The sequence below is a fragment of the Meles meles genome, chromosome 16, assembly GCF_922984935.1.
Source record: "Meles meles chromosome 16, mMelMel3.1 paternal haplotype, whole genome shotgun sequence".
NCBI classification, from domain to species: Eukaryota; Metazoa; Chordata; class Mammalia; order Carnivora; family Mustelidae; genus Meles; species Meles meles.
Genome location: NC_060081.1, coordinates 56,714,440 through 56,740,067, shown reverse-complemented (window position 1 = coordinate 56,740,067; position 25,628 = coordinate 56,714,440). Strand labels below are relative to the sequence as shown.

Sequence of the window (25,628 nt, the reverse complement as noted above, 5' to 3'; positions counted from 1 at the left end):
GGGGCGCCTGGGTGGCTCAGTGGATTAAGCCGCTGCCTTCGGCTCAGGTCATGATCTCAGGGTCCTGGGATCGAGTCCCGCATCGGGCTCTCTGCTCCGCGCGGAGCCTGCTTCCTCCTCTCTCTCTGCCTGCCTCTCTGCCTACTTGTGATCTCTGTCTGTCAAATCAATAAATAAAATCTAAAAAAAAAAAAAAGAAAGCAATAAAAGCCTTCTTTGTGTGTTGGCGGGAGGGACACACACACCATCTGGGCCCACATGAATGTCTATGCAGTCGCCTGTGTGGCAGGGAGTGAGTTTACCTGTGTCATGGGTGTGATGTGTCCTTGTGTGTATGCGTATATGTGTATGTGGGCAGTCTTGGCCTCTCTGCCTTTGGGGTCGCCCTGCACCTTGTTTTTTCAGTAAGTTCACTATCACCCATTACTATCTGATGGGACAGCAGGATTCTGGGACCCGTGAGACTAGCAGCCACGCTGGGCCTCAGTTTTCCTCTCTGTCATCCAAAGGAGGCTGAACCAGAAAGGGCAAAGTGCCTCTCTAATTTGCATAGTCTAGGACTCTCATGGTTCCTCACCCCCAGCCGAGGTCTGCAGCTGTCCTTAATACTACCCGCTGTGCCCCTGTAGTGAATGCAACTTAGTTGGCATGAGTGGGGAAGTAGGGACATGGTGGATGGTTCCAAGTTCTCTTTACAGGCTCTGTCCCCTCACCCCACAGAGGCAACTGCTTCTCTGCTCCTATCCTCTCCACTGCCGCCGGACCCAGGACTCACTGTCCCAGAGAGACAGGAGGGGCCGTGGGTAAGTGGTCCCATGTTCGGGAATAGACTACTGGTCCTAGGGATTTGTCAGATCGGAGGCAAAACAAGCCGGTTCTCCAGCTGCTATCCCAGAGAGCTGCATGTGCAGGGTGGCTGAGAGCCAAGATTTATGCCATGTCCCCAGAGTGAATTTTTTCAGCTGGAAAACCAGTTAGCAGTTGAAATGTCTCAAGGGTTGGGATGACAATTTCCTCTGGGGGAGATGGCTGTGGACCAAGGTGGATGGGGCATAGAACTCCTATAAATCTGAGAAATCTAGAACTGGAGTACCCATTTCTAGACTACTCCACGTACATGGGGCCCTAGAGCCCCCTCCCCCACCCCCATGGCAGGAGCTAGAACCTCCCAGAACAGAATAGTGGGGCTCCAGGTCCTTCACCTTCATCACAGAATCCAGATCAGAGGGATTCCCTAGGACATTTTATCAGCCAAGTGTTCTAAAACTCAATCCAGAGCTAAGAATGTCTCTCTGGAACAGTTTCTCTGTCAAATGTGCTAGAACCTCATGTATAATTGAGCCCAGAGTAGCTTCCTAGACATTTTATCTGTTGTATTCAAGACCTTTATCTAGAAGGAATGTTCTAGATTCTCATCTAGAACAAAGGATGGCTCCTGGAAACATTTCACCTGAGGTGTCCGGAACCTCATCCATATTAGAGCCCACAACAAAGGGTGTCTCCTGAGGAGTTCACTTTGGGAACATTCTCTGCATGGTGGATTGAGGGTACCCCTCCCCCAGACCTGCTAATCCCTTTGTGCCTCTGCTGGTCTCGACCCCTCAGCTGCCTCAGAGTTCTTCCTCCTCTCCAGCTACAGCACTGTCCACTCCCACCCCAATTCCCCACCCGCCCCAACTCCCGCCTTTCATTCCCTTCTTGCCCAGGCTCCGGCCCTCGGAGCCCACAGGAACTGTACCAGCCTCGTCCACCAGATGCCCCCACCTCCCTCACGTCTTCCATGGCCTCCTCCATCCTTCTCAGAGATCTCCTCTCCCCAGAGAAGCAGCCGAACCCCCCGCGCCCCTTGAGGAGCACAGCGCCTAGGTCATGGGCCCCAGGCAGTTCCCTGTCTCTGGCAGGTCCACTGGGAGCGATGCGTGGGTGACTCCAGGCAGGGGAGAGTGTGGGGTGCCCCTGGCACCAGATGTGGTGTGGAGGCCTTCAAGAAAGTGGGACAGCTAATGAGGACTGTAGCACCAGTTAGTGCCCTGGGCCCTAGTTCAGGGGAGTTTAGGAAATGGGCCGCAGGGCTGAAAACAGGGCCTAGGGCTGAGGCCTCCACAAGGCTGTCCCCTCCCCTGAAAGTACCCAGGGGTGGGCCCCTCTACCCTTGGACCAGTGGATCCACACCCCTTTAGCTGGGTGGCCCTGACATTCTGGGCTCAACACTGTGGTTGATGTGGGGTCAGCCAAGCCTGTCCCTCTTGGTGAGGGACACTGTGGCCTACACCGTGGTCTCATACTCCAGCAGCTCCTGGGAGGTGCCCGCGCTCCGGTACTGTAACCGAGGCGTGGCAGGAGAGGAGTACTCCAGTGCCAGAATGGTCTTCCGGAGCCGGCGGTCAATAAAATGAGCGTCCCAGGCAGGGTACTTCTTCCGGGGCAGGTCAATCCGAATGACAGGCCCTTCTGTCCGCAAAGGACGAGCCACTGGGGTGGGAGGCAAGCCAGGCCGCACCTGGAAGACAGGTGGCGTGGGGGTCCCCGCACGCTCGCCCCCCACGGAGACCCCATCCCTCTCGGCACCTGTAGTCCTCGGCAGGGACCTTGGGGGACTCGTGACAGCGTCGGCTGGGGGGCCACAGGGTCCTGGGGTCTCCGGGCAGATGCAGCCAGGCATCTGGGGACCCAGCATGGGCCCATTGGGGTGCAGGAGGCAGTAGTACACACACATGAAGAAGATGCCCAGTGCGAAGCTGGAGGCCACCACGCAGACCAGGATGAGCGAGTGGAAGTCAGTGGAGAAGTTGCGGCTGGAGTACCAGAAGCCCGTGAGCGCGGCATTCTCCAGCAGCACGATGCAATAGTAGAGGGTCATGCGGCGGCGGCTGCGGCCCTCCTTGACATTGAACCAGCAGAAGATGTAGATGATGCCCACCACCATGTTGTAGATGATCTCTTCCCACTTGGACATGCAGAAGTCCGTCTCACCCTGGATGACCCAGAAGGTCATGACGCACCAGTGGGCCACGATGAAGATGCCGAAGTAGAGCTTGTAGACGCTGGCGAAGAGCGCGAAGGCCAGGCTGCGGGCCGCGATGGTGAACAGGTGCCACAGCACCTGGGCCACAGCGCCCTTGTAGGACAGCGGCCGCTTGTCGTCCCGTGAGTCCCGCAGCACCTTCTGGTAGGAGGCCAGCGTCCAGGCCAGGGACACAAGTGAGGCAGAGGTGGACAGGGCTGCAGAGACAGGGTGAGGGTGGGGTGGGCTGGGTTAGGGGTGGGTCTGGGTTGGGAGTGGGGTGGGGGGTCTGGGGAAAGGGGGAGGGTTCTGGGTCAGGAGCTGGGTTCTGAGAAGGTGTGAGGGAAGGGTCTATAAATCAGGAGGGCTGTGGGGAGGGTCTGGGGGGGCAGTCTTGCAGAGCAGTGATGGGAGCAGGGAGCATGAATGGGGCTGGGGACTTCTGCAGGAGCAGGAGCATAAAGGGAGAAGGAAGGTGGGTGACTTTGGTCTTCATAAGGGTCAGGGCCAGGTCTCTAGAACAGGGATGTCGGGGTTCAGGGGTCTCAGTGAGAGGGTGGAAAATTAGGGTCCAGGATTCTGGGAGCAAGAAAGAAGGTGAAGAGTTGGGGCGTCATGATTAAGGTATGGAGGAGCCAGGAGGGGACAGTTAGTAGCTTCAGGCCACCAGGGTGAAGCTGGGTTGTGGAGAGGGGTATCCAAGCTGAGCACAGCTGAGGGCATGGGAAGACAACTGCGGTGGGAAGTTTTGACTGGGGCCCAGTGTCCTGGGCAAGGGGTCCTGAGGGGCCTGAGAGGGGGTGATAGAATCTTCTGGGTCATCAAGGTGGTATGGAGAGTGTCTGGGTGGGAGGATCTTGGAGGACTCCCGGGGGTGTGGTTTTCTGACACAGAATGGGCTGGCCTGGTCTGTCAGAGTTAGGGGAGGGCCAAGGTTGAGGGTGAGAGCCGGGGACTGGACGGCTAAGCCTGGTAGGAGTCCGCAGGAAGTAAAGACCACGAGGGGTAGATAAACAGGCTCCTTGGAGACCAAGGGTGACTGAGTAGATCTGTGAGTCAGGGGTGCCTCTGGTGGATGCAATCTGGGATCAGGACAGTTTGGGGAACGAAGGGCAGGGTCTGAGTTGTGGCGATGGGGTCAAGGGCCTCTTTGGACTTAGCAGAAATGAGGTCTGCTCTGCCCTGGCAAGGGGGAAAGGAGGAGGGGGAGAGCAGGAGCACCTAGCGGTCCCAAAGGGAGGCAAGGAGGTGGAGGGACCAGGCCCCTCCGGACACGGAGGGTAACTGGGCCACTGGAGGGGACATGGGGGTCTCCAGCGGCCTGGAGGGTGGTGAGAGTAGCGGGAGGAGGGGCGCCTCCAAATCCCCGACAGCAAGTGGGCCGGAGTGCGGGTGGTAGGAAGGTGGGCGTGTGCCCCTGCAGCGGACTGCGTTAGAGGAGCGAGCCCTGGGGCGAGGGCGGGCACGAGGGCGGAGCTCACCGGGCAGCAGGTCGGGCTCGCCGCCGCGGTGCACCAGGAGGCTGAGCTGCAGCACGAGCTGCGGCGCGCTGCGCAGAAAGGTCTCCAACAGGCGCAACATGCTCACGTCTGCGCTCTCGAACAGCATCCGCCAGTAGAAGTGGCGCCGCAGCCGCTCCCCGCGCCAGCGGCTCTGCAGCCCCAGGTACATAGCGCGCAGGTACCTGCGGGAGGGACGCGGTGCTCAGTCCCCCATGCGCTCGCGTCCCCCTTACGGCTCTCAAGCCGCCCCCGGCCCGGCTTGCGCCGGGGGGGGAGGGGGGACAGGTGCGCAGGGTGGCGTCGCCCACTGCGCCCAGCAGAGTGGGTGTCCTCGGCTGTAAAATGGGCATATCGGAACGATCGCCTCCGGGATCGCCTCCGGGACTGTCGTCGAAGAGCTCCGAATGGGCTCATTAGCTTAAAGCACCGGCACAAAGTAAGCCCTTAATTCAGCATTCTCATCATCATTCTCGCAGGACTCCTGATACCTGACAGTGCACTGAGGTTTCACTAGCCCCGCCATTGTCCTCACTTTATAGACGAGAAAACCTGAGACCCAGAGAGGTATGCCACCTGTCCAAGGTCACCCAACTAGGAAGCAGTGGAACCAGGATTCAAACCCAGGCATTCAACCCCCAGCTTCTTGGCCTGTTCCCCAACCCCACCCCTGAGTCCCCAGTTCTTCTCCATAAGGCACAGGGAAGCTGCTCTTAGGTCCCCTGGCAGGTGAGACTTTGCTGCTCCCTCTTGAGCCATTTCTCTCAACAAACTTTATGGCTCCAGCTGCTCTGCACAGGCCACAGACCTTGGCTCCCAATGTTCTCTCTTACCGCTGGGCGTTTGCACCTGCTGTTCCCTGTCTGGAACACCCTGCCCTGTCCTCCAGCCCCACTTCAGCCCCATTCCCGGTAACTCCTGCTTTTCTTCCAAGGCTCCAGCTTTTAAAGTCACCTGTTCCAGGAAACCTCTGCTGACCACTTCCTACCTGCGGTAGGGACCTCTCAACACAGGCTCTCTCTAACCCACAGTGGGCTGTGATTGCCTGCTTCTTCATCCATCTCCCCCAGACTCTGAACTCTGTGAGGATGACAGGGCAGCTCGCTAACTGCTGTACCCTCAGTTCTTAGCACACAATGGGTGCTCAGTCCGTGTTGGCTCAAAGAGTGAACGCAGGCATGATTGCAAGTTTGTCTTCACTGAATGGAACTCTGGTCACCCAGTAGGGGGTATGGAAGGGATTCTGAAGTCCTGAGTTCAAGTGCCGACTTTGCTTCTAATTTAGTGTGTGACTTCGAGCCAGACCCTCTCCAAGCCTTAGTGAAACCTCCCAAAGTGGCTGTAAGGATGAAATGGATTTGAAAATGCTTTGCACCTGGAAAGTGCAGTACCTGTGTAGGATAAGAAGGGGCCCGCCACCCAGAACTCCTCCCTGCCCTCGTTCTTTGCCCAGCAGCTCTGCCTTGGGCTGCTGCATCCACAGACTCTGGCCCTGCAAACCCTGAGTTCTCTGATTCATGGGGCAGGCGCACCCTTTGCTGAAACTAGAGAACCCTCCTCCAGAAGTTATCTCCCCAGAAATCAGGGAGGAAAATCCCAACACAGATTCAGTGATCCTGTTACTTGAATCTGAAATCCGAGAACCAGGTGTTTGGGGGTCTACTACAAGATGAGGCGTGCTGGCATTTTTAAGATGTTGTTTGGGAACCTGGGGGCCCACTGCATTCAACTGTGTGTTGCCAGTCCAAGAGAGGCATCACGGTAGTCCCTGGAATTTGGGATCACCGGATACACAGAGTTTCCCAGGATGAGTATCCCAGTCATAGGAATGGCATAGCCCTCCCTGCGCCTCAGTTTCTCTATCTGCCAACAAGAAGGATGGGCTTGATGACTCTGGAGATCCTTTTAGAGCTGCCATTCTGGGACTCAAACTCTCTTCCCAAAATGTGGCTGGAAACATCCCATTCAGGACACTCTTCCCCATCCCTGGGTCTTCCCGGCACCAATCAATGGTGTAGAAACACCTTCAACATGACACAGTGTGGGTCTAGCAGCTGGGAAGGGGAAGAGGCCTGTTCCCTCAGAAGCAGAATCAACAAAAGCTAAAGACCCCTTGGTCTAACTCTTCCATCCAATGCTAGGATTCCTTTGGCAAATCCCAGCCCTGTGTGTTTACACCTTCTGCTTGCATGCTCCCCAGGATGGGGAGTCCCCACCTCTTGAAGCTTCTGAGCACCTCCAAACCTGGATTGTTTCTTCTGATGCAGAGAAATTTGTTTCCCTGTACTTTCCATTCTTAAGGCCCCTGAATCCGCCCCCCCCCCCCGCCATAAGGATCCCTGAAACATAGATTCATGTATCAAATATATTTTGATTGCTTGTTATATGCCAGGCCCTGTGCCCTTAAGTATCTCAGAGTCCCATGGGACAGGGACAAGATAAGACCTGAAATAGATGCTCTAAGATGTTATGGAACCCAGAGAAGAGATGGGTAGCTTTAGCTGGAGCAGGGAGGAGATCAGGGAAGACTGCCCAGAGGAAGAAACATTTGATCTCAGCTTTAAATCAGCTTTTAATCATTTAAACCATTAGAAGGCAGGAAGGAGGGAGAAGGACATTCCAGGCGGAAGAACCAGCCAAGGCCAAGGCAGAGAGGCATGAGAGGGCACGGCCTTTTAGGGTAATGGCCAGTGGTTTGCAGGGCCTGGAGAGGTGGCTTTTCACAGGAAAGGCCATAGGAAGACTGGAATTGTGAAGGGCATCAAATTCTGGACTGAAGAGTTCATCTTTTATTTTAAATCTGCATTCTATCCCACAGTCAGGGGGATGTGATCAGCTTGCTGGCTTAGAAAGCTCGCTCTGGAGGCTGGCTTGGAGGAAAGCCAGGAGAGGCTGGAGTTTGGTCCAGGCCTGAGCTGACAGGCTGAGCTAAGGCAGGGCACCGAGGAGGGACAGAGAGCAGAGGAGGAGATGGCCAAGGGTGGGGGGTGGGCTACAAGAGAGACCAGGACGCCCTGTAGGGCTTCTGGGGAGCCCAGAACACAGACTACTTTTCCCAACCTCCTTCTTCCCCCAGACCTATTCCCTTCTCCATTCCTGTGGCTCTGGCTTTGAACAGAAAGGAGAGACCAGCTGGTCCAACGTGAAGGGGCCTGGGGAGTTGGGGGAGGGCGACACCCTGGAAGTTTCTCTCAGGCTGGAGGACCATCTGTTTCCTGGCCCGGGTCAGCATGAGGGAGGCCCTGGCCCGGCCAGCATCCATCACCGCTTGACAGGCTGCCTGCCCACCTCCCCGCCCACTCCTGCCCCCTCCTCGGCTGGCTCCCAGGGCCCCTCGCCCCAGATAACCGCAGACAAAGGGCTCACCCAGCCCAAGGCTGCTGTGGGCTGAGTAGGGAAGGGGAGGGGAAGAAAGGAGGCCTCTGAATCCCAAAAACGTGGCATTGGGCAGTATGGAAAGACCATGGCACAGTCTGGGGATGAGAGGACCTGGGTTCAACCTCACTCTGCCTCTTTTGGCAACAGGACCCAAAACCGTGACTGTTCCTTCCAGCCGGCACTAAACGCTCGTTGCCAAGGGCCTGCAAGGTTTTCATGGGCCTAGGAAACTGTTGGAGGCCTGGGGAAAAAATTGGCTCTAAAACACAAGGAAAAACTGCAGAATCAAAATTAATAAATGTTTAATTAAATGTCTGCAAAACAGAACATGATATCAGCCGGTCGACGCAATTTGGCTTTTATCTGGTTATATATAATTTACATTTGGTGTTTGATGTGGCTGCGTTTTAATATGCCTGATAGATGTGGGGCTCACAAAGGTTTTAAAACAGCCCTGCCCAGGACATGTAACCTAGTTCCCTGTGCCTCAGTTTTACCTTCTTTAAGAAGGGGCTAGTACTCACCATCCTGCCCCTGGGGTGGCAAGACGCTGGGCTTGTGGATTTGCTTCCCAGCCCTGACCTGGATGCTGTGTGGCCTCGGGTCGTCTCTTTGCCTCTCTGAGCCTCATTTTCCTCTCTGTTGTGAACATTGAATGAGGTGATGGGTTTGAAAATAATTTGTACACTAAAAAGGGTGTGCACACAGGGAGAGGGAATACATGGTAGGCAGAGGACTCTGGCTCCTGATCACCAAGAAACCTCCCTTGAAACCTCCTCCAGGAAGCCCACCCTATTCCACTCTAGTTGAAGGGAAGTTGGAAGAAGTTGGTTTTCACCACAGATGGGACCAATACCACCCACAGAGAAGGATGCCTCATCTCAGAGAAAGGAATCCCACCTGGGGAGGGGGCAGGTTCGTCTGGTTTCTAACAGTCCATCCATTCTCTCCACCCTGGTTCAGACCACCATCATCTTTTGCCTTCTTAGTGGGTTCCCTATGTCCACTCCTGCCCCCCTGTAGTCCATTCTCCATGTGGCAACAGGCGGGGTACTTGAAAAACCAGTCAGATCGCCTCATTCCCCTTCTCAAAACCTTCTAAAGAAGGGCCTTCCATCACACTTGAAATAAAGTTCAAGGGTTTTCCCTTGGTTTGCAGGCCCTAAATCATCCAGCCCTGCCTGTGTCCTTGTCTCAAGCCAGTGCTTCTTTTGTTGCCAGCATTCCAGCTGTCCTGGAGGTTCCTCGAACCCAGTCTAATGCTCCTGACTCAGGACCTTTGCACTTGCTACTTGCTCTGCCTGGAACGCCCTTCCCCCAACACCCTCCTGCGGCTAGCTCCTTAGTGGCTCCCATCTCACCTTCTCAGAGCAGCCCCCCGGGTCACCCATCCCATGTGGCCCCCCCGCCCTCACCCAACCCCTCTCATCTGTCACATTGCCCCGTCGGATCTTCTTTGTAATATACGCTATCAAAAAATCTTATTAATGTACACACTGATTTTCTGTTTTACCACTGCGGCTCTATGAGAGTAGGGACTTAGGTGGCCTTGGTCACTCCCGTCTCCCCAGCATCCGTATGTGTAGTAGGCATTCAATAAATATTTGTTGAATGAATAAAGAGAGAATGTTTGCCTGTGTCTTTCTTCTGACCTTGCAGAGTTTGCTTATTGCCAGGACTCCTGCTGGTCAACTCCTGTCCTCACTGACTCATTTCTGTCCTTCCTCCTCCAGGAAGGCTTCCTTGGTATTTCTTCGCCTGGTTGGGCCCCCCACAGCGCTGACTTCAACTGCCCGAGGCCAGTGTGAACCAGACTTTACAGACAGGTTTACGGTGTGGGAACAGGCACTCAGAGGTCTATTTTGTGTCTAATTTGCTGACTGCCTATCATGTGCTCAGAGATGCATGTCCTGGAGGAAATTGGAAGAGCAGATAAGTGTGTCCTGTTCAAGGTGGGTTTGGGGGCAAAAAAACACACAGCTCTAGGGAGGAGAGAAGGCAGCAGACAGTGTGTGAAATCTTATTCAGGATTCTAAAGCCATCTCTTCTGGACCCAGTTGCCTCTGAGAGCAGGCAGCAGGGTTAAGAAACAGACGGAGCTCATTCCCTGCTTCCTGGGTCTGGTTGCCTCTGTGACCCAGGAACCTACCATCGTCCCCCAGACCTGGGCTGGTTGTGGTGGGGGGGGCATTGGGCTCCTCTCTAACAGGTAGAAGGAAGGAGGAAGGGCTTTCATGTCCCCGAGAAGCCAGGAAGTCTGGCTTCTCTGGGCCCAGTGTCTGGGTCGCCCTGCTCTCTCCTGGTTTTGGTTCCTAGGTCAGCTGGAGTCTCTAGTACCAGGCAGGATTTCTGGTCTGGGCCTCCGTCTCCATGCAGATGGCCAGCTTGGGCCTGTCCTTTTGTCTGGCCTCACATCCTGGGTCTGGGCCACTTTCTCTGTCTGCCACTCCAGTCAGCCCTTGAATGAGGGGTTAGCCTGTTTATTTATCTGTTTATCTGTCAATCTGTCAGTCTTGCCCTGAGACCCTGGGTCAGTCCACCTGTCTGTCCCTTGTGCTAGGGGTCATGTTGTTTCTCAAATACTAGGCAGACTGACCCTAGGGTCCTGGGTCAGCCTGTCTGTCTGTTCTTCGAGGCTGGGAACATCCGTCTGTCTGTCCATTGGATGTCAGGATAGCTTATCTGTCCCTTTGGATACTGGGCCTGGTTTTCCATCTGTCTGTCTGTCTGTCTCTAGAATTCTGGGCATGCCTATTGGTGCGTCTGTCTATCTTTCAGTCTCTCGGCTGCTTGGTCTGTCTGGTGGTCTGTTGCTCATCTCGTGGCTCGGCATGACTGCCAGCTCTCCTGCCATCCGCCCCTGCCTGCTCCTCCTCTCCCAACTCCGGGTCTCTTTCTGTCTGTCTGCGTCTCTCACATCCTCAGCTCCTCCATCTGTCGGTCTCGGCGTCTCTGAGTGTGTGTTCTCGCCCCTTTCCACTCCCCCTCATGGCTCTGGGCCAAAAACACAGCAGCTTCCAGCGGCTCCCCCACTCAGGCTCCATCCAGGAACCACCCGCCCGCACGGCAAGCTCTCCTGTCTCCCACACGGGCCAGGCCTGCAGACTCTGGAAGGTGAGCAGGCGGCACGGAGCCGGCAGGGCTGGTAGGAAGGAGCGGGGACCCCACACGAGCTGAGCCCCTTACTCTTGGGCGGGTCTGTAGGGGGACAGTGTGCAGGTGTGAATAATAATGATAATAGCTCACATTTATTGAGCCCCAACTGTACGTTAAGCCTTGTCATACAGATTGTCCGTTCCTCCCAGCCAATCTTTGAGGCGGGCACTGTTACCATCCTCACTTTACAGATGAAGAAACAGAGCCAGAAAGAGAGTGGGAGTTGTATAAAGTCCCACAGCAAATTAGCGTCAGACCTAGGACTCAGACTTGGTTCTCCATGGGCCCCTGCCTCGGAGAAGGTGGCTCGGTTCCCCGGAATGTGGGCCGCGTGGCTGCCAGGGAAGACCGATGCCGGGCAGGGATGGACCTGAAAGCTTTGCCTGGAACGGCACGGGTTCCGAGAAAACAGGAGGAGAGGTGACTGTGGTCCCTGCAGTCATGGGACCCAGGCTCAATCCTTCACTGGACTTTCTGCGGAAGTCCAAGCCCTCTGGGGGCCTCAGTCCCCCTCTGCAAACGAGCCCTAGTAACAGGATTCTTGCCTATGGAAAGGGGTTTCCATAAGACCCCTCACCCCACCTGTCCAGTTCTGATGTCCTAAACCCAAGTACTTCCCTCCACCAGGTGGCATCACTCTGGGACCGGCCACTGAACTCTGAGCCATGGCGGCCTCCCACCTCGTTGGTCTCCTTCCTTCCTTGCCCTCCTAGAGCTTAATCTTAACACAGCTGCCTGAGGGATCCTGTAAAATCCTAGATCAGGCCACGCCACGCCTTACAGTACACCGTGACCTTGAGATCCAGGTTTGTCCACCTCTAGGACCTCAACTCCCTCCATCTTCCCCCTCTAATGAGTCCCCAGCCGTTTCCTGAATGCCCCAGGCCCATTCCAGCCTCTGGGCCTCTGCCTAGAAGGGGCTTCACCGAGCGAATTCTCATTCTTTTCATCTCAGCTCCATGTCACCTCCTCAGGGAGGCCTTCCCAGATCCCCCTTACCCTCCCCCCCACGAAGCACTCCTACCTGCCCCTCTGGCCGCTTTCCATCCTGTCACCCTGTTTTCTTTTCTTAATTAACACATATCACCCCCTGAAATGGTCTAATTTCTCACTTCCGTATTTGTCATCTGTCTCTCTGACGGTGCGGGGACCCTCGTTGTCCTGTTTTCTGCTATGCCCCTAGGGCCTGGCATAGAGTTAATGTTCAATATTTCTTTGTTTCTTGAATGAGTGCATGTGTGAATGTACTTTATAAACTCTGCTTTGGAAGCTCCCCAAGGAAAGGCGGTCAAGGGCAGAGGGAAAAGACCCAAGCCCGGGAGCCAGGGAGACCTGGGTTCAGATTCCAGATCCATCATTTACTGTTTGTGTAGTCTTAAGCAAGCTGCTTCCCACCCTGAACCCCTCAGCTCAATGCCCACTTTATAGGGTAGCTATGAAATCAGAAAATAATGATATGCATAAAATTGCCAGCCCAGTGGTGGGCGCTCAACCGGCGGGAGGTTCAAGAGGCTGTGAGACTCAGAGAACCCAGCAGGAAGAGGAGGACTTGTAGCTTCCGGTTTAGTTCCTGGTAGATCTGAGACCTGCTCCCAGGCTGGCTTTCCCAGGTGCTCATTGAATCTGTCCCCAGGAGGCAGAGGGTCAGAGAAGTCCCTTTGCGGGGAATCCTAGGGCAGGGTCTTCTTTGGGGGTCTTTGTCCTTCCCTTGAAAACAACTGCCACTCATTGGAAGGTCTTCTGAATGTACTTGGCTAAAATCCTCCCTGCAGCCCGGGGAGGTCTTGTGGGCACGATCCCCATTTTCTGGAGTCTCCAAAAAGAGGAGGGTTATTTGACATCGATTCACCCAGCATTTTTAAAAACCTACTGTGTGCCAAGACCTGTGCTAAAATGCTGGTGGACATGACAGTGAGCAAGACAGACCCAGCCCACCTGGTGTGACCCAAGTAGGGGAGCTGGACATTGTTTAAATCAGCGTGTAAACGGGGACAAACATTCCCTGGCTTCCAGACATGCTCCAAACAGGACTCCAGGCTCCAGCACTGAGGAAGCTGGAGCCTGGTCCTGCTTGCGGGGGGCGTGGCCATCAGGGAAAGCTTCTGCAGCAGGCAGGTACTGAGCTGTGATTTGAAGCAGGCACAGGAAGGAGTTAACTGGCTGCAGGAGGGAGGAAAGGGAATTTCTGGTGGAGGAACAACATGGGCAAAGGTCCTGAGTGGCCAGGAAGCAGTACATGGTCAGAAGGGCTATGGCTTGGAGGAGGTGAGAAAGTGGGGGGGGGGGGGAGATGGTGAAGCGTTTGGCCTTTATCATAAGAGTAATGGGGAGCCGTGGAGAGGTTTTAAACAAGGGAACAAGGGTACAGGTGGCTCGTACCTCTGCCTTTTAGAGGGAGCATTCTGTGGGCAGCAGAGGGGGGAGAGGCAAGGGAGGAAGGTGTGAGATAAATTACAGCTGAGAGTATGGCCCCCCACAGAAGGGCATGGACTCCAGAAGCAAGCAGCAGGCACTTGGAGACGTGACTTGTCCAAGGTCAACAGCCAGAAGCATCAGAGCTTCATCTCAAATCAGGAATGGTGTCTCCCGCATTTCACCACCAGGTGCACATCAAGCTGAGTCAGGCCCTGAGGACCCAGATGCAGTCTGTGGGTCCTCTGGGACAAATTGGACCCCTCCCCTTCCTTGCAGTGGGGCCCAGAAAGCTCTTGTAGGGAATGGCCTGGAGGCTCCCTTCCCATCTGTCTATCCCTCAATGCTGAGCGCTCCTGTAAGGATGCAAAATGGGACCTTCCTGGGGTTGGCAGCCAAATGAGTCATAAATGTCAGAAAAGAATGTGATTTTACACGTTTGGCTCCTATTTCGTGCAGCGCTGAGAGCCGGGCTGTTTCCCTCCTCCTTAGCAGCCCTCTACGAAGTCACGGCACCTCTTTTTTTGCTGGGCTAAGGCCAAACATTTCCCTGCCACTAATTTTAGGCTCTGGCTGAAAAGCTGAGACCCTCTCCCCTCCCACCCACTGCCATCAGCTCTTCTCTTCAGTCAGCAGGGAAGCAGGCAGCCCCTCTCCAGCAAAGCATTTGGGACCAGGTTCCCACCTCTTTTGTCCTTCACCTTATGAATGCAGCCAGATCTCTTCCTCTCTCTGGGTCTCACTTTCCTTACCTGTGAAATGGGTGTAGAGCAGAGATTAAAGTCCAGTACCCCATACCCTAGCCCAGGGCTCATTGCTCCACATCCCACTACTTCTCTCTTTTCCTCATATCCCTGGGCAGATTTGTCCCTGTGTGGCCAGGCATGAGCCAGTGGGTCCATTCTCTTGGTGACATCAGAAAGTACTTAGAGACCATGGAAGGCAAAAAGTACCACTGCTATCTGTCCCTGGCCCGCGAGCCCCTAGAGGGTAGAGAGGCCAAGCTGTTATTATGGGGGTACTCTGGGAAAGGAGAGCTGGGTGTCTTGTCTAGGAAGCAGAGCTGCTCTAGCTGATTCCTGCCCTGGGAGAACGTGAGCCCAGTAGGATGGAATTTCAATTTTTTAGGAATAGATGGAAATGAGAATATTTGTGCCCAAAAAAAATTCCAATTTGGAAATGTTGGCAACTAATTTTTAAAAACACTGTATGAATTTTTATTTATTTTTATTATTTTTTTAAGAGAGGGAGAGACGATGGGGAAGGGGCAGAGAGGGAGGGAGAGAGAAAGAGAGAATCCCAAGCTGCTTCCATGACCAGCACAGAGCCTGATTTGGGGCTTGAACTCACAATTCTGAGATCATGACATGAGCTGAAATCAAGAGTTGGATGCTTAACTGACTGAGCCACCCAGGCACCCCTACCATATGAATTTTAAAGAAATTATTAACCTTTTTTTAAGGTATGATAATAGTATTACATATTTTAGTTATACTTTTTATAAAGGTCTATCTTTTAATTTATTTTTTAAAAAGATTTTATTTTTTTGAGAGAGGGAGAGGGCATGAGCAGGGGGAAGGGCAGAGGGAGAAGGAGACTCCTTACCAGCAGGGAACCCAATGCGGGGCTCCATCCTAGGACTCTGGAATCATGACCTGAGCCAAAGGTAGATGCCCAACCGATGGAGTCACCCAGGTACCCAAAAGTCTAACTTTTTAGAAATGTACTGAAATATTTATGGATGCAGTGGTATGATGTCTGAAATTTGCTTCAGAATAACATGGAAGGGAAAGAAACAGGGTAGGATCCAGACCTATAGTGTCCAACATCTAAGTGTCCTACTCTAGCCACATACGGCTATTTAAGTTTAAATTAATCAAAATTAAATACAATTTAAAATTCACCTTCTCAGTCCACTAGGCACACTTCAAATGCTCAATAGTTATGCATGGCTAGTGGCTGCTGTATTGAACACTGCAGGCATAGGGCATTTCCATCACAGCAGAAAGTTCTATTGGATGCCACTGGCCTTCATAAAGCAAGGTTGGCCAGGAGTAAATTGCTGAAGCAGGGCCGTGGCACGGGGGGCATCATTATCCTGTTCTCTCTCCTTTTGTATATTTAAATTTTTTCCACAATGAAAGGTTTCATCAAGCAGTAGGGACACATGAACACATCCTTGGGCTGGATTTGCCTGCAGGCCCACAGGCCACTGATTTGCAACCAGTGGTGTGACAGCTAAGCCTCGTAAAGGCCCCAAGTTCGATCCACAGAGTCTTAAAACTGTAAGGGGCTTTGCAGATCATCTAGTTCACCCTCCAAATGGAGGGCAGGAGGCCCTGCTATCGCTTCCCTGCCAAAGTCAGCTGCTCCTGTCTGCACGCGGTGGCCCCGAGGAGTTCACGGCTTTGGGAACCGCCCCCTCTGTTCCTGGACAGCCTGATTGTCTGGATGTCTTGTTCCTATCCAGATTCTGCCTCTCTTGGACCCTGGGTTATCATTTGTCTTCACACTATCTCTGGAGCCACAGGAAAAAAGTGTCCTTCCTTGAAAGGCTGTCTGTGGATGAGGGTTAGAGAACGTTCGGACCCCTGACGCCCCTCCTCCTCCCCCTATTTTGACTAAGTAAGTGGGTTGGGCTGCTACTTGGGCCAATAATAATAGTGATAACAGTAAATATTTCCTGAACATAGGTATGTGAAAGTCCCGTGCATTTATGTGATCCCAGGACATGTGTACAAGAACCTTAAGAGGCGGGTACGCTCACCATCCCCATTTCACAGGTGAGACCAGTGCTCTGGCTGCTGAGGCAACTTGCCTGGGGTCACACAATGAGGAAATCGTGGAGCCATGAGCCCACCAGCACCTCAAGCTCTCAGCTACCCTGCCCTCACATCTGAGCCCTAGGGAACTCACCCAGTGTTCTCGAGCCCCGGATTGGACTTTACAGATGGGGCAACTGAACCCCAGGCAGGGAAGTGTCTTGCTCAAGATTCTGATTTCAAAGATTCCGTTCAGTTTACAAGAATATTTATTGAGCACCTACTGGATCTGTCCGTCTCCTGAGCCAGCCATTCGCCACACCGGCATCCTCCTGGGAACCTAGCCCCAGGGCTGTTGCGACCACATCTTATACAAATATAAATTCGCTGCCCTTAGCCTGCATTTGCCCACTGCCACTGTGGAAGGCTGCAGATGGAGGCCTGGCAGACCCCAGCAGTACCCACAACTGTCCTGGGGTCCCACACTGCCTTAGCACCCCCACATCAGCCACGGACACAACGGAATCAACAGATTCACGTTCTAATAACTACTAGGGACCTTGCCGCAGCTGGCCAAGTGCAGGGTCCCCGACAGCAACAGAGGTTCTGCTCTGGGCCAGTCACCATGGGGACCAGGGAAAAGAAAGGACAAAGCCTCACCTTCCCAAAGGCTTGTCATCTGGTAGGAAAACCAGCTAGGTGGGCAGGTGATCACAACAGAATATGATGGGGACTGTGGGGCTGGAGAGGAATGAGTAATTGTGCCCAAAGGGCAAAGTCTGAGAGGAAGAGCCCAGCATGTTAACAATGGGTACTTTATAATCAAATTGAAATTTAAAAATATCTTTCTGATTTTTTTTCCCCTCTCCAAAGCAATACATGGTTGATTGTGTTGTAAGAATACTCTTAACTAGAGGAGGGCAGGGTCGCTAGGTGGTCACACATGTGGGCTTGGGAGCCTGACAGCATCCCTTTAAGGCCAGGCTTTGCTACTTATGAACTGGGAAGCTGTTAGCTATTTGTGCCATGTTTCCACATCTGTAGTATGGGCCAGTAAGGCGCTCAAACTAATGGAACACTTATGCTGAGTCCTGGGCAAAACAGGCTCCTTATATTTATCAATAAGCCTTCACTATGGCTACCTGTCTAGCCATGGGACATTATCATCCCATCTCACAGATGAGGAAACTGAGAGAGGTTAAATGACTTGCCCAAGGTCATACAGCTCACCCATGGCAGAGCCAGAGTTTGAGTTCCACAGCCCTCGTTCTTTGTTGCCACACCCCCTACTTGACAGAATTGTGGTGAAGAGGAATGATCTCACTGAAGTTTCTATAAAGGTAACTAAAATTTTCAGTAATATCTGGCTTTCTAAAAGCAGGTGAGTGTATACATGTATTTCTTAATTAATTAAAAACCGAAGAAAATCTTTAAGCAATACAAGAAGTATCTAATTAGTAAGTGGAAATCTCCCATAAACCCACCTCTGTGCGCCCCCCCCCCCCAAGATTTTGAGCGGAGAGGAGTCTTTGTACCTTTTCTGTGCCGCCTGAGGTTTCAACAAGAGCCTACAGTTCCTTTATAAACAGACACAACAACTAAACAATTTCCACTTTAGATTGAAAGCAACAACTTGGGGCACCTGGGTGGCTCAGTTGGTTAAGTGTCTGCCTTCGGCTCAGGTCATGATCCTGGGGTTCTGGGTTGAGCTCTGCATCGGGCTCCCTGCTCAGTGGAGAGTCTGCTTCTCCCTCTGCCCCTCCCCACTGTTTACGCTCTCTCTCTGCTCTGTCTTCTTCTCTCAAATAAAAAAAAGCTTAAACAACAATAATAACAACAACTTGCCTGACTGAGGGAGTGGGAGGTGGAGTCTGAAGGGTTGAGGGCAGGATGGGTTTGTTAGGGAAAGTTTCTCAGAACAGGCAGCCTCTGAGCTTGACTTTGAAGGATTTGCTGAATTTCACTGGAAGGAGAATGGGACAGGGTGTTGCTAGAAGGACCATGGGCAGCTGCTCAGAGGCACGAAGGGAAAAATCATGTGGCTTGCTTCTTAGGGGGTCAGAGCAGTGAGGAGACAAAAGGCCAAGAGGCAAAGGGCTCTGATGCCAAGCTAAAGCATCCGGACCTGCTCGAGGGGCAGAGGGGACCCCGGGCTGGCCCTCTGGCTCTGGAGTGATGGCAAGGTCCGAGCTGAGCATTCGAAATACCCTTCCAGCTGCAGGTGGAGGCAGGATGGGGTGGGATGGGGTGGGGGGAACGGGAGGCTGATAAGATTTCCCAGGGGAGGAATTTCAAGACCCTAACAAAGGCAGGGTGGTGAATGGAGAGGCCAGAGTAGATCCCAACCCATCCTCCTCTCCCTAGGGACCTTCGCCCCAGCTGCCTGGGTTCAAAGCCATTTCCTGGCAGCCCTCCATCCTCCCCACAGGGCTTCTCCTGTGTGGTCTTTATAGATCAAACAGGGGACGCTGGGCCCAACTGCCGCCGCTGTGTCTGTTAGGAGCAGCTCTAATGGCCTGTTGCAGCCGGATGGGCAGGGAGAAGGGTATGGGGGGCGGGGGAGCACTTCCTGGAGAGGAGTCTCCCAGGAGGTGGGTGGAAAGGCTGGCCTGGAACAACCCTGCAAAATCAGAAGAACAGGGAGGAATCTTGTGGATAATCCTTGAGTTGGGGGGGGGGTATGGGGGGGCGTTGTAAAATGTTTCAGCTGTGGTAGTCAAAACAAAATCCTAGATAGGTAACCCAAATATCAGAAAAGAGAGACTCAGATTTCAGGTTGAAATGATGCTGTGAAGGCAGTGAGAGTCTGAAAACCACTATGAAATCCAACCCCTGACCAGTTATATAAAGAGTAATATAAATAGTAAAAAACAAAACAAAACAAAATTTAAAAAGTTAAGGCTGAAGAGATTTGCACACTTCCTGTGTTCCAGGCGCTATACTAAGCACTATGTATATGTTATTTAATTTAACTACCCCCTCAAGCCACATGGGAAAGTTACCATTATTAGAACGTCCATTTTGCAGATGAGAAAACCAAGGCACAGACAAGTTATGCCATTTGCCCCCATCACAGGACGTGGCAGACACAGGATGTATGTGGCAGATTCCAGAGTGTGAGTTCTTAATCATTAACATTCTGGCCCCAGTGGGGAAAATGACAAAAAAGGGACAGATACAAAGATGGACAGACACCTTGTCCACTGTGCCTGAAACAGAACCCCCCTGCAGTTACTACCCTGGTCCAGCTCCCATCTTCCCTCACCCGGATCAAGGAGCAGCATCCTCCCAGGTCTCCAGACTTTTCCTGGCCTCCTACCACTCTGTTTTTTGACAGTCAGGGTGCACATTGTAAAACAGAAGTCAAGACCCTCTTCCTTCCCTGCTCAAATTCTCTGGGGCTCCCACTTCATTTGAGTGAAAGGTCTAGTCTTCCCATGGCCTATGGAGCCCTGCATGACCCAGCTCCAGCCAGCCTCTCCACCATCATCCCCTCCACTGTCCCCGGACTCTCTGTTTCAGCCACATGGGCCTTCTCCTTGCTCTTCTCTTTCCCTCTGCCTTGGACATCCTTCCCTAGGCCTCCACGCAGCTCACCCTCACCTCATTCAGTCCTCTGTCCCTATGCCACCTCCTGGCAGGGGTCTGCCTGGACCACCTTCCCTCAAAGAGCCAGAGTCTCCTCCCTGGGACGCTGTAGCCCCCTGAGCTGTTTCATTTCTTCCATAGCACTTATCCGTTGACCCATTAGATTTCGTGTTATGATTGCAATATATATCATATTTGATTTTACTTGTTTATTGGTTCCCCCATTAGACTATTGATCGCCATGAGAGCAGAGACTTTGTCTTATTCACCACTCTATTCCCAGCAGGTAGCCCAGTGCCTGGTATACAGTAGGTGCCCCATATATGTGTGGGATGAATGACTACAGATTAAATGAACAAGTACATTTGAGGCCCTCTTGCCCTCCTGCCCCCTCCTTGGTCATGTGCGAAGTGAACAAATCTTCCGCAGCGATGAAAGGGAGTAGTGATGTCACTACTCACCTCCAAGGGTCCTGAATACTTAACAATGGGACCAGCCCTTCTCTAAATCCTCAGCACGCATTATCAGATGAAATGAGAAACAACCCAGGAAGTGGTACTGTCATGGGCCCTAGATGATAAAGGGGAAACTCAGGCACTGGGAGATTATACAGCTTGTCACCATCACATACAGAAAGTGAGCTGAGGATATTTGAATCCAGAGTCTGGACTCTTAAGCATTAAGCCAATAATATAGCTTCCCAGAGAGAAGACGGAGAAGCTGACTTTCACACCACGTTGGTCACTAATTCATTTCAGAACTTCTCTTGAGTGCAAGTGTGTAAGGAGGCAGAGGGAGGGAGCAGTGGTGGGCATAGAGGGAGTGTTTAGAGGTAAGGCCTTCCCTCTAAAGGTTGGCCTGCCTGCCTCCCTCCATCCCTCCCTCCGCATTTTGGGTCCCCAGATCCTGACAGGCTCAGAGGAATCCTATGCCAGATCATCTCCCACTAATTGGTTTAGCAAACTATGCTTATCTGGGCAAAGCTTGGTCCCAGTGAGTTCAAGATTAGGGAAAGCAGGATTCATGGTTTACTGCTCTGCTGCCCACAGGGTCAGAGAAGACAGGGTTAGGACTTTAATTGGCTTAACAACCCTGAGTGGCTTAACAGCTCCAAGGGTTAGGGCTGGAGAGCCGGAGGGGTGGGGTGGGGTGGGGTGGGGTGGGGTGGGTATGATGAAAATACAGGTTGCTGTCCGGCTCACAGCCAGCTTCATGTCCCACCAAAGGATCTGTGGTCGATTTTCTCAGGGAGCCATCTGTCTTTGTGTGAGTCCATGGCTCCGGGATCCTCCCATGCAGCCAGTGTGGGGGTGCCAGAGATAGGACTTGGCCTTGGGAGTTGGAGAAAGCTGGGTTGGCACCTCCCCTCCCCCCACTTCCTCAGTGGATGACCTTGGACAAGTTACCTGACTTCTCTGAGCCTCATTTTCTTGTCTGATGGGGTATATCAATTGCCACCAGAGGGGAGGTTTCAGGGTAAGATGAGATCCAGGGTCTGGAGCACCTCATAAGGGGTCGGTTGGGTATGCAGGATCCATGAATTCCTTCCCTTCCTCTGCCTTCTCAGAGCCCCATTTTGTGTTTAAAATAATAATAAGGCCCATTCCACAGGGTTGTTTGGGAACAGAATCCAGCTTAATCTGTTGAACCCATGTGCCGTCACAGGTCTGTGTTACCTGGCTCCTCAAAATACACAGACTTTTGATTCAGCATTGTATAAGCTTGAGGAGTTCCAAGCAATTTTTATAATTCAAAGTATTTTATTCAGAATTGAGGGTGTGGGATCAGAAGGTGGACTGGTCAGTCTCCCAGCTTGTATCGTGTAGGGCTCAGACACACCTCTCCTCCCTCATTACTCCAGGTTCTACCACTCAGAACATCTGCACAAAGGCTTGCCAAACAGTGAACATGTTCATTGTGGGAACATTTCACGTGGTAAGCAAACATATGCCAACACTGCTTAATTTCTAGGAATGCCAGCCCCAGTGGCTTCTCTCTATCTCATCTGGGTTTTCCTCCATTAGCCAGACCCTCAGCCATTTTAGAATCCAGAGCTTTGGGGACAGGGGTCCAGAGGCTTTAGCTCTGATAACCAGTCCCAGAGTCAGAATTCCAGAAAGGGAAGGCTCCTAAGGTCATCAGATCTGATAGTCTCATTTTACATACAGGGAAATTGAGGTCCAGAGATGGGAAGGGTCTTACCCAAGGTCACCTAGCAAGCTAGTTACAAACCTTGATGGAGCCATGGGCTTTCTTATCCTCACCCCCAGTCCAGCATGATCCCCACAATACACACTTTCCCCCATCCTCGCCCACAACGTTCAAATCCCTCCCCCTCCTTTCACATTCTTATCTCAGTGCAGCAGAAGCGCTGGCTTCTATCTCCTGGAATCTTGGGCTCTCAGACTCATAATTCTTTGAGCTTGGGGAACACTTTAGTGGCAGAACTGCAGGGTGGATAAATTGAACTTGGGCTTTGAAGACAGAGAGTCCCGAGTCCCAGCTCTTCTACTCCTTAGCTGTGTGACCTTGGGCAAGGATGTCCCCTTTCTGAGCCTCCATTCCCTCAGCTGTTAAGTAGGAATGACAATACAACCACATCCCATGAGCATTAGGAGGGACACAGGAGATGAAATGGGTAAAAAATCAACCAACAGCCTTGGCACAAAGTGAGTGCCTAATAAAATAATTGTTACAGAACTGTAAGTTAAGGCTCTCATACTCCTAATGCCTAAGTGAAATGGTCCAGAGGTGATCAAAGGGAATGAAACTGGACAAACTGAAGCAAATATCCCCTGTCTAAATTGATACTCCTAGATTCATTTTTTCCCCCAAGAGAAGCTAGAGCTCTGGATTTTTGAAATATTATACAAGCCAAACAAGACACTTCTGTAAGCCATATTCAACCCCAGGATCATTAGTTTGTCATCCCTGCAAAATCATCTCATCCCAACCCCCTGACTTTAAAATGGGGGAGAGTAGAAATAGCTCGTATCTGAGAAGCCATGGAGCTTGAGGGACCCTCAGCCATCTTCAGCCACTCTCTTGAGACCTCCACCCCTACCCCCATGGTCATTTTTTGCCCTGTTTAAGGGAAACTCAGTTTATCTTCAAGAAAGAAGTATTTGTTTCTTGTAAGTAGATTCTGAACAAGGGGAGGGGGGGTTTGAGGTAGCCAGTGAGTTGAGGGGCAGCTGGCCCACTTTAGGCTAAAGGGAAAGGGGGATGAAGTTTGGCTGCCAAGAATAGGAAGTTACCATTTCAGAATCTAAAAATATCTATCACCATCTGTCCACTCGGGCACAGAATGATAAATGCAGATTAGTTCCTGGATGTAGACATGAATATTTTTATGTGTCAAGCTAATAATAATAACACCACCTTGTGTGGATAGAGCTCCACCTCCGTATTCCCCCAGGGCAAGCTAAATGGAATATACACATCATCTCAGCAAGCCATGGATGGGGAAACCAAGGCACAGAGAAACTCAGCAACACAAGGGTGACACAGCAAGTGAGCAGCTGGGACAAACCCTGGGAGTCCTGTTTCCAACCCTCAGCCCAGTACTGAATCTTCTGAGTTAGGCAGAATGTGTTAACAAGTAGCAGAATAAATATAACAACAGCAGTAATCACACTTTACATCTCTATAGTGACTTTGACTTTTTCTGTGCTTTCCCCACATCTGTGATCATGATGATCTATTACATTCCTAAAATACATTACAGTCTGCAAGGCCTTCGCATAGACCTCCTCTCACCTGATCATCCCAACAGGTAAGAAAAGGTGACAGTAGACCAGTGAGATGAGATAAGGAGGGATTCTCCCTTGTTTCACAGGTGAGGAAACTAAGGCTTGGAGGGAGGTTTATCTAAGATCACATAGTGGGCAATTTCATTCTCTCAGTGCGCAGTAGAGCCTAAGCTACCAGAGCAATTTTGATTCAAGGGGAACCCCAGGTTCAGAATCCCCCCCACGCCCCTGCCACCCCTGTCTCCAATTAGCTCAGCTCAGCAGACAGACTGGAAGTGGGCTGCTTGTACAAAGCCTCAATTTTGTTTTACTGCCCTGGGATTAAAGGACAGCTAGTGGCCATCTAATCTCAGATGGAAGATCCCAAATCCCTTTGGCCCTGTTGGGGTAGGGGAGAGAGTGGGGGACTCCTAGGAAACGGAAGAAGCCAGACTGCTTCTCAGCAGGGTCTGGCACACCCTTAACCAGAAGTCCAAAAAGTTTGGGCGGGATATTCATTTAGCTGCCTCAAATTCTGTTTCTCCCGGGAGGTTGGGAGTGGACTGCAATTCCAAACTGAGAACCCTTTGCGAGCAAGGAAGGACTTCTGAGATCTTTCCTAAGCTGAGGCTTAGCACTCAGGCAGAGGAGTGGGCTGGAGGGAGCCCTGGGGCCCTGTCCCCTTCAGCCCTCCTCATTCACACCCCTGAGGATCACTTTCTCTCTTCTTGTCCCATTCCTTCCTCCCTCAGTGGCCAGATCAGAGAGGATGGCACTGGGGTTGGTCAGAGTTTGAGGGCAGAGGTCAGAGAGAAGCTGGCAGAGAAGAAATCAGAGCTGCAATAGGGTGGGGCGGGGCGGAGGTCAGGACGCAAGGGGGGCCTGGAGAGGTCAGAGTAGGGCTGGGGCGACTGGTAGACCCTCGCCACCCCCACTCCTCGAGCTCAGCTCCCTCCACCTGCGCTTCTCCTACCTCCAGACCTGGCCGAGCTGCAGGAGGTGGACGAGGGTCTGCAGCAGCCAGACGCAGAGGCGGCAGCAGCGGCGGCGGTAGGCGCTGGCCGAGGAGGGCGCGGGCCCGGGACCCAGCTGGGGGCTGCCTTCTTTGGTGCGGAAGGCGGCGGCGCTGTCCTTGGTGCTGATGGAGGGCCCTCCGGCCCCGCTGTCCTTGGTGCTGACGGCGGGTCCCGGGGCGCCCGCGGGTTCCGAGTAATCGTAGACGAACCAGCGGAAGCTGAGCAGCTGCACAACCAGCGAGGGCAGGAGCACGAATAACAACGTGAGGCCGAAGTAGGTGTGCTGACCCTGCAGGTAGTAAGAGGCCGCCAGCCACAGGTCCGTGGCGCCGTCGGAGAAGAACACGAGCAGCGCGCACAGCACCCAGCAGCAGTCCCGCAGCTCGTAGCGCGGCCCCGAGCCCCCCGCCCCGGTCACTCCAGGGCTCCCGGTCGCCACTGCCGCCGCCTCCCCGCGCCCGCCCGCACCACTCCGTGCTCCTCCGGCCACCCCCTCCGGCCCCGGGCCGGCCGCGGCCGCCGCTCCATCCGACTTCGCGGCCATGTTGGCGGAGCAGGAGGCGGGGAGCGACTTCCGGGCGGCGGAGGGGGTGGGGTGCGGAGTGGGGAGGACCCTGTGCGGGAGGCTCCCGCCTCCTCCTCTTCCTCCTCTCCTCTTCTTCCTCCTCCCCTCTACTTCAATTATTCATTCCCCTCGGCGCCGCCCCCGTCCCTCCCCCACCCCACCAGGGCTGCGGCCGGATGGGGGCAGCTCCCCAGGGAAGGGAGGAGGGAAGGGAGGGGGGAGCATCCCAGGTCACCCTCTCCTTCCTTCCTCAGAGGTGTGGGGCCCCGGCCACACGCTTTCTGCCTCTCACCCCCACCCCACTGCACTTCTTTATTTCCCTTTTCTTCACCGCCCCTCTCTCCAAACTCTCCTCTGCCATTTATCTCCTCTGTTTACCTCCAGTGGCCTAGGTCTGAGGAGGGTAGGGGATAGGGGACTTGGAAGCAAGGGGCTGCCTAGGCTGGCACCTCAGTAACTCTTTAACAATCACTGGATGCTAACTAGCCATTTCCTAGTTTCCAGAGTGTTTGCATAT

General features: G+C 53.0%; 1 protein-coding gene across 1 annotated transcript; it reads right to left on the bottom strand.

The window, feature by feature from the left end:
- Nucleotides 1-1,625: 1,625 nt before the first annotated feature.
- On the bottom strand, nt 1,626-25,090 carry XKR7 (XK related 7). The gene is made up of 3 exons (XM_045981213.1): nt 24,504-25,090; nt 4,486-4,688; nt 1,626-3,222 (listed from the first exon to the last, which is right to left on the bottom strand). Exons 1-3 carry the CDS (start codon nt 25,088-25,090, stop codon nt 2,267-2,269), a joined length of 1,746 nt encoding a protein of 581 aa, XP_045837169.1. The 3' UTR covers nt 1,626-2,266.
- Nucleotides 25,091-25,628: the final 538 nt, after the last annotated feature.